This window comes from Pleurodeles waltl, chromosome 2_2, assembly GCF_031143425.1.
Source record: "Pleurodeles waltl isolate 20211129_DDA chromosome 2_2, aPleWal1.hap1.20221129, whole genome shotgun sequence".
NCBI classification, from domain to species: domain Eukaryota; kingdom Metazoa; phylum Chordata; class Amphibia; order Caudata; family Salamandridae; genus Pleurodeles; species Pleurodeles waltl.
Window position 1 is genome coordinate 160550169 of NC_090439.1, and position 13374 is coordinate 160563542.

Consider the following 13374-nt stretch of genomic DNA (forward strand, 5'->3'; position numbering starts at 1 on the left):
AGAACCCTAGTTTGTGTAGAGTTTCTATAACGTATTGCGTGTGAAGAAGACACTGTTGTTGAGTGTTGTTTTTTATTAGCCAGTCGTCTAAGTATGGGAATACGTGCATGTGCTGTCTCCTTATGTGAGCAGCAACTACTGCAAGACATTTTGTGAATACCCTTGGGGCTGTTGTTATCCCAAACGGTAACACTTTGAATTGATAGTGTACACTGTGTATCACACACCTTAAATATTTTCTGTGAGAAGGATGGATGGGTATGTGAAAGTACGCATCCTTGAGATCTCATGTTGACATGTATTCTTCCTTTTTTAGTAAGGGAACCACGTCTTGAAGTGTTACCATGTGGAAGTGGTCTGACTTGATGAAGAGATTCAGTGTTCTGAGGTCTAAAATAGGTCTTAATGTTTTGTCCTTCTTTGGAATTAGGAAATATAGTGAGTAGACGCCTGTTCCTTTCTGATGGTTGGGTACTAACTATTGCTTGTTTCTGTAATAGTGCTTGGACCTCTATTTGTGATAGGTCTAAGTGTTGTTTGGACATATTGTGTTCCCTTGGGGGCACATCTGGCCGGAAATTTGTGAATTCTATGCAATAACCATGTTGGATAATGGCTAGGACCCATGCGTCCGTGGTAATGTGTGTCCAGTTCTGATAGTATGCGGTAAGTCTCCCCCCCTCCCCCACTGGTGTGGGGATTTGTGACATTGGAGTCACTGTTTGTTTTGTTTTAGGTGTCTGGAACTTTCCCCTTCTTGGGAATTGTCCTCCTCTATATGAGCCACGAAACCCCTCCCCTCTGGTATTGTGCCTGATAGGTGGGTCTGGTTTGCGAGGTGGAAGGCTCTGGTGTTTGCATTCGAAACCCCCCTCTAAATTGTGGCTTTCTAAATGTGTCTCTGCCCTGTGGGGAGTAGAGCGCGCCCATGGATTTGGCTGTGTCTGTGTCTTTCTTTAATTTTTCAATTGCAGTGTCCACTTCCGGCCCAAACAATTGTTCTTGGTTAAAAGGCATGTTCAACACTGCTTGTCGGATTTCTGGCTTGAATCCAGAGCTTCTTAACCATGCATGCCTGTGAATGGTTACCACAGTGTTGATCGATCGTGCTGCTGAGTCTGCAGAGTCTAATGCGGACCTTATTTGGTTGTTGGATATTGCTTGTCCTTCTACAACCTTCTACAACCTGCTGGGCACGTTTCTGGTGTTCTTTGGGCAAGTGTTGTATAATGTGTTGCATCTCGTCCCAGTATGCCCTATCGTAGCGAGCAAGTAGGGCTTGCGAATTATCGATCCGCCATTGATTGGCTGCCTGTTCTGCCACTCGTTTGCCCGCTGCGTCAAACTTCCTACTCTCTTTGTCACCAGGGTCTTTTTAGATCGAAACGCTCGACAAGCCTCACAAGTATCCTCCCTGTGTTCTGGTGATAAACACAGATTACAGACCAGGTGTTGGTCTATATAAGGATACTTCGAGTGGCACTTCGGACAGAAGCGGAAGGGGATCCGGTCCATTAGTCTTTGACAATGGATGTGGTCGAGCCGACCAGGCCCCGCTGAAGAACGGAAGCCCCGCAGGGCCGCCGGAGCGCTTCTACTATCGGTGTTGATGTACTAACACTAAACCGGTACCGAACGAGAACAATACCGTCGAATTTCTGATAATTAGCTAACTTTCCCAATTCGAAATACGGAGCGAAGAGGAACACGTCCGAACCCGATGGCGGAAAGAAAACAATCTAAGATGGAGTCGACCCCCATGCGCAATGGAGCCGAAAGGGAGAAGTCCCTTGGTCTCATGACTCGAAAAGACTTCTTCGAAGAAAAACAACTTCTAACACTCCGAGCCCAACACTAGATGGCAGGATTATGCACAGCATGTGTATCTGCAGCTACACATGCCATCGAACATATACATATATATATACATATATATATATATATATACACACACATACACACACACACATATATATATATATAATAATAATAATAATAATAATGTTGTGCTCTTTCTTAGTATTTACTTTGAGCTTTAGCATTCCCTACAATATTAGTGTCCAGTACAACATATCCAGTGAAAAGGTATCCTCTTTGTTTATAACTTACTTGAACAGATTTAGAGTGCTGAGTGACCTTAATAAAACTACACTAGCACTATGACTCAGTTTCAAACTGAATTCTAGGTAAGCAGTTGGTAAAAAGCCTTGTTTTTAGTTGTTTCCTATAGCGGCCATGAGCTGCTACTATCTGGTAGTTGGCATACAGGTCTATAAGTTAGCTATACAGTGAGAGAAGGATGTTCCTCCTTGTATGTCCTTTTTACCAGTGAAATCATTAGGCAATGCTTATCAGGTGATCCCACTAGGCTCAGGGTCTAGACAGCTGAAAGTGAGATATAATAAACAAAGTGCCCAAGCAGAAAAATCTGAGTGACAGACTCAAACATATTTCTTGAAATATATAGTGGCTTATGTAGATTACTAAATAGCCTTTCTTTGATTGTGTCCAAGGTAAGCATAATAAAAACCATACTGTGGCATTATGCAAGGTGTTGATCTTGTGTGAGGTTACGATGGACAAGTTACTTACCTTCTGTAATGCCTTGTCTGGTGGAGACTATCTAGTTGCAGATTCCTTACCTGTGAATTCTCCCCAGGTATCAGATTGGATCCAGAAGAGTTTTTGTGAGCAGTACCCCTGTGCATCGGTAGATGGCATAGATTGGCTCCGTCAGCGGAGATTGCAAGAAATGATGTCGCAGTTCCTATAAAAGAGCCACCCAGGCACTCCGTCAGTTTCTTTTTGCGACTTTCCACCCGAGAAGTGCAGAGCCATGAAGAACAAGGACCACTGCTGTGTCAAAACTAGGGCCTTGAAAAGAACGTTCCTGCCCATAGAAATCTGTTCACAGAGTGGGGAGGATGGGTGGGTCAGGAAGGGATCTGCAGCTAGATCTAGTCTCTACCAGATAAGGCACGACAAAGTTAAGTAACTTGTCCACCTCACTGAAATTTCTAGCTGCAGATTCCTTACCTGTGAACAGCTAGCCATGCAATACCATCCCCGAAGGTGGGCCTGCAAACCAATTTCAAACAAGAAACGCCTGCAGGACCAAACAGGCACAGTGCCCACACTTACAGACTTGACTGTCCGGCAGCAGTGTTTGGTAATTGTGTGCAAAGATGCCAATGCTGCTGCCTGACAGATGTCCAGGACCAGAAGTCCATATGCTAACACAGGGGTCACTGCTTTAGCTCTGGCAGAATGAGCTTGCAAGCCATCAGGGTTTTTTTTCTTGGCCAATGCATAGCAGATCCTGATGTAGAGCACAACCCATTAAGAGATGGTTCGCTTCTGCACCACCGACATTTCTTCGCCCCAACAAACCCCACGAAGAGTTGGTCATCCACCTGGAAGTCTCTTGTACAATCAAGGTGAAAAGCCAACACTCTCTGGGTCCAGGCGGTGGAGTCTCTCCTTTCCCTTAGAAGAATCCAGGGACGCAGAGAAAGTAGGCACGGTGACAGATTGACCTACATTAAAAGGCATGACCACCTTTGGCAGAAGAGAGGCCCTAGTGAAGCACCACTTTGTGAGTCTTAATATAGAGCGGCTTAGATAAGGCCTGCAGCTCCCTCACTCCGCAGGCAGATGTAATTGCCACACAGAAGGCTCTTTTCAATGTGAGAAGCTTGAGGGGACAGTTATGAAGAGGCTAGAAAGACACACACATAAAAAAAGTTCAGAACCAAATTGAGGTCCCACTGGTGTATAATGAATGGGGATGGAGAGAATAGATAATTAAGACCTTTAAGGAACCTATGTACAGTAGAAGACTAAAATAAGGATTGTTTATCAGGCAACCGCAAGAAAGCAGAAACAGCAGATAAATAGCCCGTAAGACTGCCCTAAGCAGATCCCTGTTAGGTAAGGGAAAGAATAAAACCTCAGAGAGAGGGGTAGAAAGGGGATCACCAGACTTGTCTGTGCACCATGCCACAAATTTCCTCTTACAACAGGCGTTTAATATTTTGGTGGAGGGATGTCTGGCTGGCAAGATGTTATAGACTTCAGGAGGAAGGTCAAAAGCTGTCACCTGCCGCTGCTCAAACTCCACGCAAGAAGGTGGAGAGTGGACATGTTCAGGTGAAGAACGCTTCTCTGCTGCTGCGACAAAAGATCTTCCCGAAGGGGCAGCCTGTTTGGAGGATCGATGGACATGCTCAGCATCTCAGGATGCCAGACTCTCCGTGCCCAGTCAGGAGCCACAAGGATCACTTGGGCCTGGTCATTTCTTATCTTCTTAAGAACTCTGGGCAGGAGTGGAATGGATGGAAAGGCATACAGGAGGCCTGAATTCCACTCGATATGAAACGCAGCTCTGAGCGAGAGCTGCCTCGGAAACTCCAGTGCGCAAAACTGCTGACATTGCGCATTCTCAGCAGAGGTGGACAGATCTAAACAAGGCTCTCCCCACTGCTGAAAGAGACCTTGTGCTTCTTCCGGGTGGAAATGCCATTTGTGAACCGCTAAGCATTTTCAGCTGAGTTTGTCTGCTCTGGTGTTCAGAGAGCCTGCCAGATGTTGACCCACAGGGATATGCCCTGCTGTTCTAGCCATATCCAGAGGTGAAGAGCCTCTTGACAAACGGTTCATGACCCCAATGTGCCCTGTTTGTTGCAGTACCACATGGCAAAACCTGTGCAAACCTGCACCAGCCTTCCCTCGATCGAGGGTAGAAAGACTTTCAATGCCAGTCAGATTACTCACAGCTCCAGCATGTTGATGTGGAGTTCCGCTTTGGCCAGAGACCAAATTCATCTGACCTTAACCTCCCCCAGATGGCTGCCCCATCAAAGGAGTGACACATCTGTCTCTACTGTCAGATCTGGTAGGAGAAGGGAGAGGGGTCTGCCTCTGACCCAATCGAGAGTCTTTATCCACCACTGCAGATCTTTGCAAGTTCCTTCTGAGATCTGGACCATGTCAGAGACTCCACTGTTGCTGCACCCACTGGAACTTTAGACTCCATTACAGAGCCCTCATATGCCATCTGTCATGTGTCACTAGCAGGATGCAGGAGGCTATGAGTCCCAACAGCCTCAATCAGACTCACAGAAATCCAGGATAGAGGCCGAAGCACTGGTATCGTAACCTGAATATCCTGGACTCGCCACTGTGGAGGATAAGCCAGAAATTGCACTGTGACCAGAACAGTTCTGATGAAAAGGAGCATTTGATGGGGAGTTATGTGTGACTTTTGTAAATTTATAGTGAACCCCAGCATAAGCAGGATGTTTGCCACAGTCTGGAGGTGAGAGATGACAGCCCGAGGTGAGCCCACCATTAACAGACAGTCGTTGAGATATGAGAAGACTGACACACCTGATCGCCGCAGATGAGCTGCAACCACGGCATCACCTTGATTAACACCTGAGGTGCACCGGTAAGGCCAAAGGGAAGCATGGTGAACTGGAAGTGCTTGTGAGCTACGGTAAGCTGCAGATAACATCTGTGGGCAGGCAGGGTGGGAATGTGGAAATAAGTGTCCTGCAAATCCAACAGTGGGTGGTGGACAGATCAATCTGGGGGCCACCTAGCCCACGAAGTCCTTGAGTCCTGCACCCTCATCTATGCAGAGGCTGGCCGGTATGCGTGGCAAGGTGGCTGGATGGGAATTGGCACGGATGTAAGCACCTTCCAAAGCCATGAAAGGAGCAAAAGGCAGATTGGGTGGGTCTGGGGGGGCAAGGGGCTGCTGAGGGGATCCAAGGACGTGGCAGTAGCCTGAGAATCCTTGAAGTGTTTGATTGCCGAATCTGCCCATCTCCAAAAAGACTGGTGGCAACAAAAGGCATGTCCACAAGGGAAACCCAGATGTTCTCAGCAAGGCCTGGTGCATCAGGGCCATTGTTGTTGAAACCCTTCTGCCTAGCAAGCCGGTCATGCCAGTCTGCAACGAATTGTGAACTTTGCTGTGCCCCTCTTTTCTGCAACAGCCTGAAAGAGTACAGCCTGGGACTTCTCCGGGACCTGGGGCAGCACCTGCGCCAACCATGTCCCACAGAGTGTGAGAATAACGGCCCAAAAGGCAGGCAGTGTACACAGACCACAGAGCCAGGGCGGCGGAAGAAACCATCTTCCCAAATTAGTCCAGCCTCTTGGATTTCATATAGGGGAGCAGTAGGGAACGTACAGTGGAAAGTTGAGACTTGGATCACCAAGATCTCAGCGGTGGGGCGTGGGGTGTTACGTGAGGAAGGGTGAACACCCAGGTGCAGGGCAATGGCAGCAGGCAATCATCCTATTCACAGGAGCTCTTGTGCGGGGTCTGGACCAGGTACCCAAAAGGATGTCCTTGAGGGCATCACTGAACTGCAGTAGGGGTTCAGATGTGAAAGCTCCCAGTTCTACTAACTGTCAAGAGAATAGTCTTGGCTGCCAATGAGGGTAGTTGAAGGTCCAGGACCTCAGCTGCCCTCAACACTACTGCTTAAGAGGCTCATTCCTCCATAGCCATGGTAGGGGGAGAAAGCTGATCAGTATATGGAGATATGTCCAGTCTACTGGCTTCACCCAAGACCTCATGCCCATCCAGTTCCTCCTCATTAGGCTGGTATTCTAAAGGGTCCAGCAACCCCTCCCAGTTTTACCTGAGGCCCAGCCAGCAGAACAGGGCTCAGAATCTGATGTAGGAGGCAAAGCTGGGGCCCTCTACCACCCCGTGGGGCACAAAAGTGCACCAACAGGGTCCGACCGCCCAAAAATGAGGCGCATGGCCTGAAAATTCTTTTAATTGGGCAGGGATCACTCCGGCTCCTGGAAATTTGGGGAGGCATGGAGGCAGCCCAGGCACAGGTTCCAAAGAACGAGGACTAGAATGACAATGCTCCCTCATCGCATCAGCCAGCAGTTGAAGGGAAGTCGAAGCCACCATAAGCTTTAGGGACTGCTCCCTCAAAACCTTCTGATGCATGGCCCTGCACTTGGAGCACAACTTTGGGTCATGGTCGTTCCCCACACAACACAAACAGGCTTGGTGCAGATCCATCACCAACATCCCCTGATGAGAAGATCCGCAGGGCTTAAATCCTTTTTATGTGACCACATCTCTACACACCAGGAGGTAATACCTCAAAAAATGTTTGACAAAAAATCAGAAAAGGCCAGTCAAAAAACAAAGGAGGGGTAGCTCTTCTCTCGGATCAGTGCTGGCTGGCGTGGAAAGAAAAAAGTAAGTTGGTGCACCTGAGTGGATTCTATATAGGAACCGAGATATCATTTTCGGCGCAGACAATGGAAGCGAAGCTGATCAACTCCACCTACCAGCATGCAGGAGTATTGTTCATGAAAGATCTTCCAGATTCAGTTTGACCCCTGAGGAGAATTCACAGGTATGGAATCTGCAGCTAGAACAGTCCTATCAGATAGCCTGGATTACAGTTTGCACCAGGTAGTGGGCAGAAATTAAAGAATTTCTCTCAATGAACTGAGGTATACAAAACATACATTTGTCAAAAATCGATTAAACTGTGTTCCTGTTCACTTGATTACTTTAAATGCAGGTGGGTATAAAGGGGTTCTTATTCAATCTGTAGAGGTTTAGTTGAACCTCACAGACATTAAGGGCGAAAGGGTCTCCAATGGTTAAGACACTAGCAAGTAAAAGATGACATTTAGATGGATATCTAACAGAAAAGTGCACACAACACACTCGCTGTTCCACCTCAATTTGCAAAAGTTACCTTCTTAAGGGGTTTTTCAGTTTTGGAACTCAATTCCCTAACAAAACACAAAAGAAATAGGTGCTATCCCCCATTTAAGAAACTTCAACATTTGTAATGTGAGAGAAATGCTTACAACAAGAAATCGTCAAAGTTGTTGCACAGAATCCTCTGCGGAAAACTATTTTTGCCACCTTAGTAAATTTCCAGCATGATGTGGAAGTAATGAAACTACAGGAAAAGCAGAAGTGGTTGATCCCATTCTAATGGACTTATTAAATGTGAAGTTAACATCAGATGTAATCTAGTGAATTAAACTAACCAGGGCAGGAGGTACAGATAATAATACTTTAGTGGTAACATGTACAAAAGGGCATAGGTGGACATCAGTCTTATGCTCCTACTTTAGATGGGTTAGGTGCACTGGTGTTATTCAGATTCATTTAAAGGTGAGGTAATCAATGCTTTGCTTAAGAAACAGAGCAGCGACAATCCACTTAAAATATAATTTAACCTCCTTTCCTGAGACCATAGCCAAAGTATATGCTAATCTGATGCCTAAAGGTTTGACCGCATGGGTTCTTAAAATTGCTATTGTTCCTTAGGAACAGTGAGTTTATCATGAAAATCTTCTGACGGTCAATCACTTCCTTACTTTGTTAGCCACTGTTTGTATGTCCATTGAAGTGGCAGGGTATTTGTGATAGTAATACATGGGCGTTAGGTCAGTGTTTTAACTACGTGATGACCGGGAAAAACCGTGACACACACACTTCAGTACTGAATAGTGAACTGGGCCTTTTTGGGTCATACAGAGGCATCATGCTTATAACTGATCGCAAGTGGCATTTAATTTTATTTCAAGACTTACTCGATGAAATTCTGATTAAGTATGTATAAAATCGGGACATGTACCGGCCATTGCTCTTTTGGTGTTGTACTTGGCTGATCTCCCTTAGATGGTGACTGAAACGGAGCCATTTTCACTCAAGGTGGGGGCAACCATTCTCTCTTTTTATGCTGCTCGCAAAAAAGTGTGTGCTTTTTTAAATACTGTAGCTTAAATAAGCTCCATATCAAAACAGAAAAAGCAAACATGAATTTTGACTGCAGGAGAAATAAATCCACTTTGTGGTTTTCAACAAAAACTTTAAAAAGTAGAATTTGAATTTTTTTGGGATTGACCTCAGCAAACTGGAGTTCGGCTACCCATGTAGCTTCTGTATGTATTAAAACTGACTACAATAAATAGTCTGTGAAGCCTCATTCAGCTATTTGGCTGTTGTTCAGTAGATCTGTTATTGATCGCATTGCATTTAAAGGGAAGACAATTCTTCCAGCTCTTTATGGAGCAAAGCTACAAGCCTTGGATCCAAGAGTACTTTGTTTAAAACAGCAGCCGTCTTCTTTTATAAATCAATAATGTAATTTGATTGAACTTTCCTGTAGGTTTTTGAATCTTTGGAAATTATTCTGTCTTGGCTTGAATTTCCAGGCAGAGAAAAAGAAAGAGAATGCATAGGAGAAAGAAGGAATGCCTGGGGCCAGGGAAGCAAAACTGTAGGGACAGCTAATGAAAACCTAGCAACCCTCCTGGAACTGATTGAAGTACTAATTAATTTTAAAGGGCCAATTAATGTTATTGACAGTTGAGCAGACATGCAGGTTTGGCTGAGCAACTGAAACCTGCATTGCTTGTCTTGGCAATATACCACACTAACACCACCTATGCAGATATCAATACCTATTTGTGATGTTTTGCCCTGCAATACTATCGACATCTCTGTGAAATACTTCCTCCCTTATAAGCCTTTATTAACAAGACCAGTTTAACCATACACCTGAAGGACGGCATTAACAGCATTTTCTAAAAAGAAAATTAACTCTCCCCCCAATGATGTATAATCAAAACCCTGGTGATCCTCTCATCGTGAAGACTTACCACCTGATCATACTCCCAGAGCTGATTGCCTTTGAGGTGGTGACACTTGAGCATTGTAACCGGACCATTAAGTTTGGAGACATCCAAGCACAGATCATCTGTCCGAATTTCCTTGTTGGCAGTATACGAAAACACCTAAAAATAAAACATACAATATGACCAATACTGTAGCAGCGCATTCAACTGGAATAGGAGAGGACAAAGTGCTTTGATCAAATTCAACAAGCAATAGGATGGAAAGTTCAAGTAAGATGTTCCAGTCACTTGTCTCAATCGTACCCAATGTTGCTGTGCTAGCATATTTTGAGTAGTTTTTCCAGCTCTGCACCTGCAGATGCAGTTTTGATACAAGACCATCGAACAGCTTTATGAAGCGAAATTTCCCAGCACACAAACTTTAAAAACTGTTGAATGTGCCTACAATTTTGCTTAAGTATCCAAGGAAAATAATAACATATTTGCTGATCTGTGTAACAGTTGCTTATGATGTTTTATGTCTTTTTTTAACCCTAGTCAAAGACACTACTGTGGCGACCAGAACTTCTGTTGCATGGGTCTGTCTCATGGCAACTATCGTTCAACCTTAGCCAGCAGCACCGTATAACACATTTTCTCCTGCACTGTACAACTGAATGTGAAATTCATAAAAGTGCAATGAGACAAACGAGTGAAGTTGTAAGAAGATAACAGGAGGTGAGTATAGAATGAACGAAGATGAAGACAACGGAGATGGAAGAAAGCACAAGAAGAGGTGGCAAGAGTAGGAAAAAGTCAAGAGGAAAGTTTGAGGCTGGGAGTGAGGGGGAGGATAGATAGAGAGCGAGAGAGAAAGAAAGAATAGCAATTAAGACCTGGTGGCTAAACAGGAGGCTACGAACGAACAGACCTGAAACCGGACTTGACCTTGGCTGAAGTATGCCTATTGTGGGAGAGCTTTCTGTGTGTAGTGTGCTTTACACAAATGAACACTTATTCTAAACAGTGATACGACTAGAGGAAGTGAATACAGTAAAATGATTCAGAAAAAGTGTGCAAGAAAGACTAAAGTTTTAATAATCACGCAAATTCAATTTTTAAAAACTTAATTTTTAGATTTGATGGGTATGCACTTGCATCATGTTGCATTCTAGTCCTAGTTTTAGGGGTTTGGGTCTTTAGCCAGCGTATTTTTTGCCTTAGAACCTTCAACCATTGGCTTGGGAAATTGTCAGATATCTTGGATCAGGCGTTTTTGGGGATTACCATTATTTTTATTCTCTTTTCAGGGGAGTTCTTTAGACTTCACAGGGGACACATGATCTATTTTAGAGTCTGCAAGTATCCCAGCAGTAACGGAGAATGTGCACTGACAAAAGCGCTTGCTGTGTTGCTCAGTAACCAGTTAAAAACTTAATGGCCAATTTGAAACCGTATTTTACATACTCTATTATTGTTTTACTGTTCCTAGATGGCTGCCATCTTTATAATGAGTCAGCAAGCGGTCCGGAAGCACTGTGGAATGAGCAATGACGATAGCATCTGAAAATGGATATTACAGAAAAGAAAGCAGCCCTTTTTTATATCATCCATTTATTCAGATGCTTCTGTTGGAGCTTGCGGTCCTGTACAAAAACAAGTATTGACAATGCCAAGAGCATGTGTTACAACCATCAGAACTATTAGCGCTGTCAACATTTGTAAAATTGGTTGGACCCTGAAACTAACAGCCTTTTACCCCTTAGCCCCACATGAATTCTGGCTGCTCCATGAGGCCCCGTTTCAGTCAAGAGGTAGACATGCTTTACTCACAAGTCTTCATCCCATGCTTCGAAGTACGATAAAGAGAAACTAAAGTTATGAGTGGAGAACTTGAATTCTTTTTCAGATCACTGAGCCACTACTGAAAGTAATTAACTAAAAGCAAATCAACTTCCCCAGCAAGAACAGTCCCTCCCAAAGTGGCAATCTATGTTTATTCTGAAACAGCCACTTCAAACACACCTTCTGGGTATACACGTTTCTGAAATTAAGTAAATGGGAAGAAAACTATTAAAGGAATCTTCAAGTTACAGTATTTTTTAATCCGATCTAGGTAACATCAAGTGTAATTAAATTAATAGGTCATTGTAATCACAATGTCCATTTCACGGTTAGAGATAAAGTTTATAATTGAGAGAAATCCTCAAACACCTACAAAAGATCACTGCAACATGAAGGAGGCTTGTCTTGCTGAATTTCAGTTTTTACGAAGTGTGATTCAATCCCCAGCAGCAACATCGTTGCAGATATATTTTCAATATCAAGTCGACTGCAACATTGTTTTAATTTTAGACATTGTTGGTGGAGACTTCAACGCAGAAATAAACCAAAAAGAAAAATACAGAAAGAAGGCGAGTTTGCAAGCATGTAACGCTTGGTTATATCCTATACAATATTTGTTTTATATCATACGTTTAGATACATGTTTTTTTAGTATTCATTTTTATTGGCATTTAAAAAAAAAAAAATGGTACAAACCAAATTGTTATGCAGCAGCCACACCCTAGAACCCACTACCCCCGGGCCCTTTTGCTCAATCCAAACAGTTGCGTAAGACAAATCATGGCGCAGAGCCCATAGTGAAATTGAATGGATTAGGAGAGTTCATATTTCCAGAATGACTAGTCCACGTCAGGTGTTACACTAGTGTTAGCTCCCGAGTATTCAGAAGTGCACCTGACCAAAACCTCATACCACCCCCCTCCCTTATGCTGTGAACCATTTGATACAATTGTACCTGTTGGCAGGTCTAGGAAGGGGCTGGCAAGTCTGCGAGCCTTGCAGCCCAAACCTGCAAGCCATCAGCTAATTTGTTCTCTCTCTCTCCTTCCTGCATTTACCCATTCAGCTTTCTTCAGCCGCTTCTCATTCAGTCATCTCTCACCCATTCTTGTACCTCCAGTGGGGTAGGAGACAGCCAACATAGAGCCACTCTGCATTTAGTAAGGACCAACCCCAACAAAAGACACTTCCTACTAAGGCTCTTCTTCTCAGGTGTTGGTACCTGCCCCAAAAGGCATTGCCTGGGATCCTTAGGGACCCCCTTCCCCCACTCCGTAGCTACATTCAACTGATCTACTATGGTCTGCAGTATGTGTCCAGCTCGGAGCAACACCACAGAAAATGCAGAAAGTCTGCTCCATCAACTAAACAGCGGAGGCAGATAGATGCCCTTTCCTGGTAAATGGCATGCAATAAGATGAACCCAATTAATAAAATTATAGTGGATCAATTTAAATCTTGAGTTGGGAGTGGCCCTTTATGCCCCCCCACTCCTGGTCACAAAACTGTCCCTCAAAAAACATAGTACAGATAGGAGGGGAAACAGAGGTGGAAGACAATGAAAACAATAAATGGACAGGGATAGGTGAGGAAATGGAGGGGGAGGGGTATGGTTAGGCAGTGGAAGGTATGAGGGACTTTCTGCAGAGATTTAGGACTCTCTGGGGCTCTTAGGTGTCATAGGGGAGTGAAGGGGGTTATTTCAGAGAGCTGATGTAAGTGTCCATTTTTTCAAAATGTTAATTTTGATGTATATTGGTGTACAAAAGAGTTAAATATGTTGTCAGGCCCTGTTATGAATTGAGTTCAAGCCACCCAAGTGTGGAAAGAGCACGTCAAGGAGGAATCTGCGAGATTTTGATATTTGCTGATTTCACAGTTTTAAGAATTTCAACATTACAAAGC

The 13374-nt window shown here is 44.2% G+C and overlaps 1 protein-coding gene across 2 annotated transcripts in view; it reads right to left on the reverse strand.

Moving 5' to 3' along the window:
* Positions 1-13374, reverse strand: part of GALNT1 (polypeptide N-acetylgalactosaminyltransferase 1) — a 684180-nt gene that overhangs the window by 36624 nt on the left and 634182 nt on the right. For both annotated transcript variants that reach the window (XM_069219558.1, XM_069219557.1), the window contains one exon: positions 9670-9804. In XM_069219558.1, coding sequence (XP_069075659.1) covers positions 9670-9804 — 135 coding nt within the window. The remainder of the gene's footprint in view (positions 1-9669; positions 9805-13374) is intronic.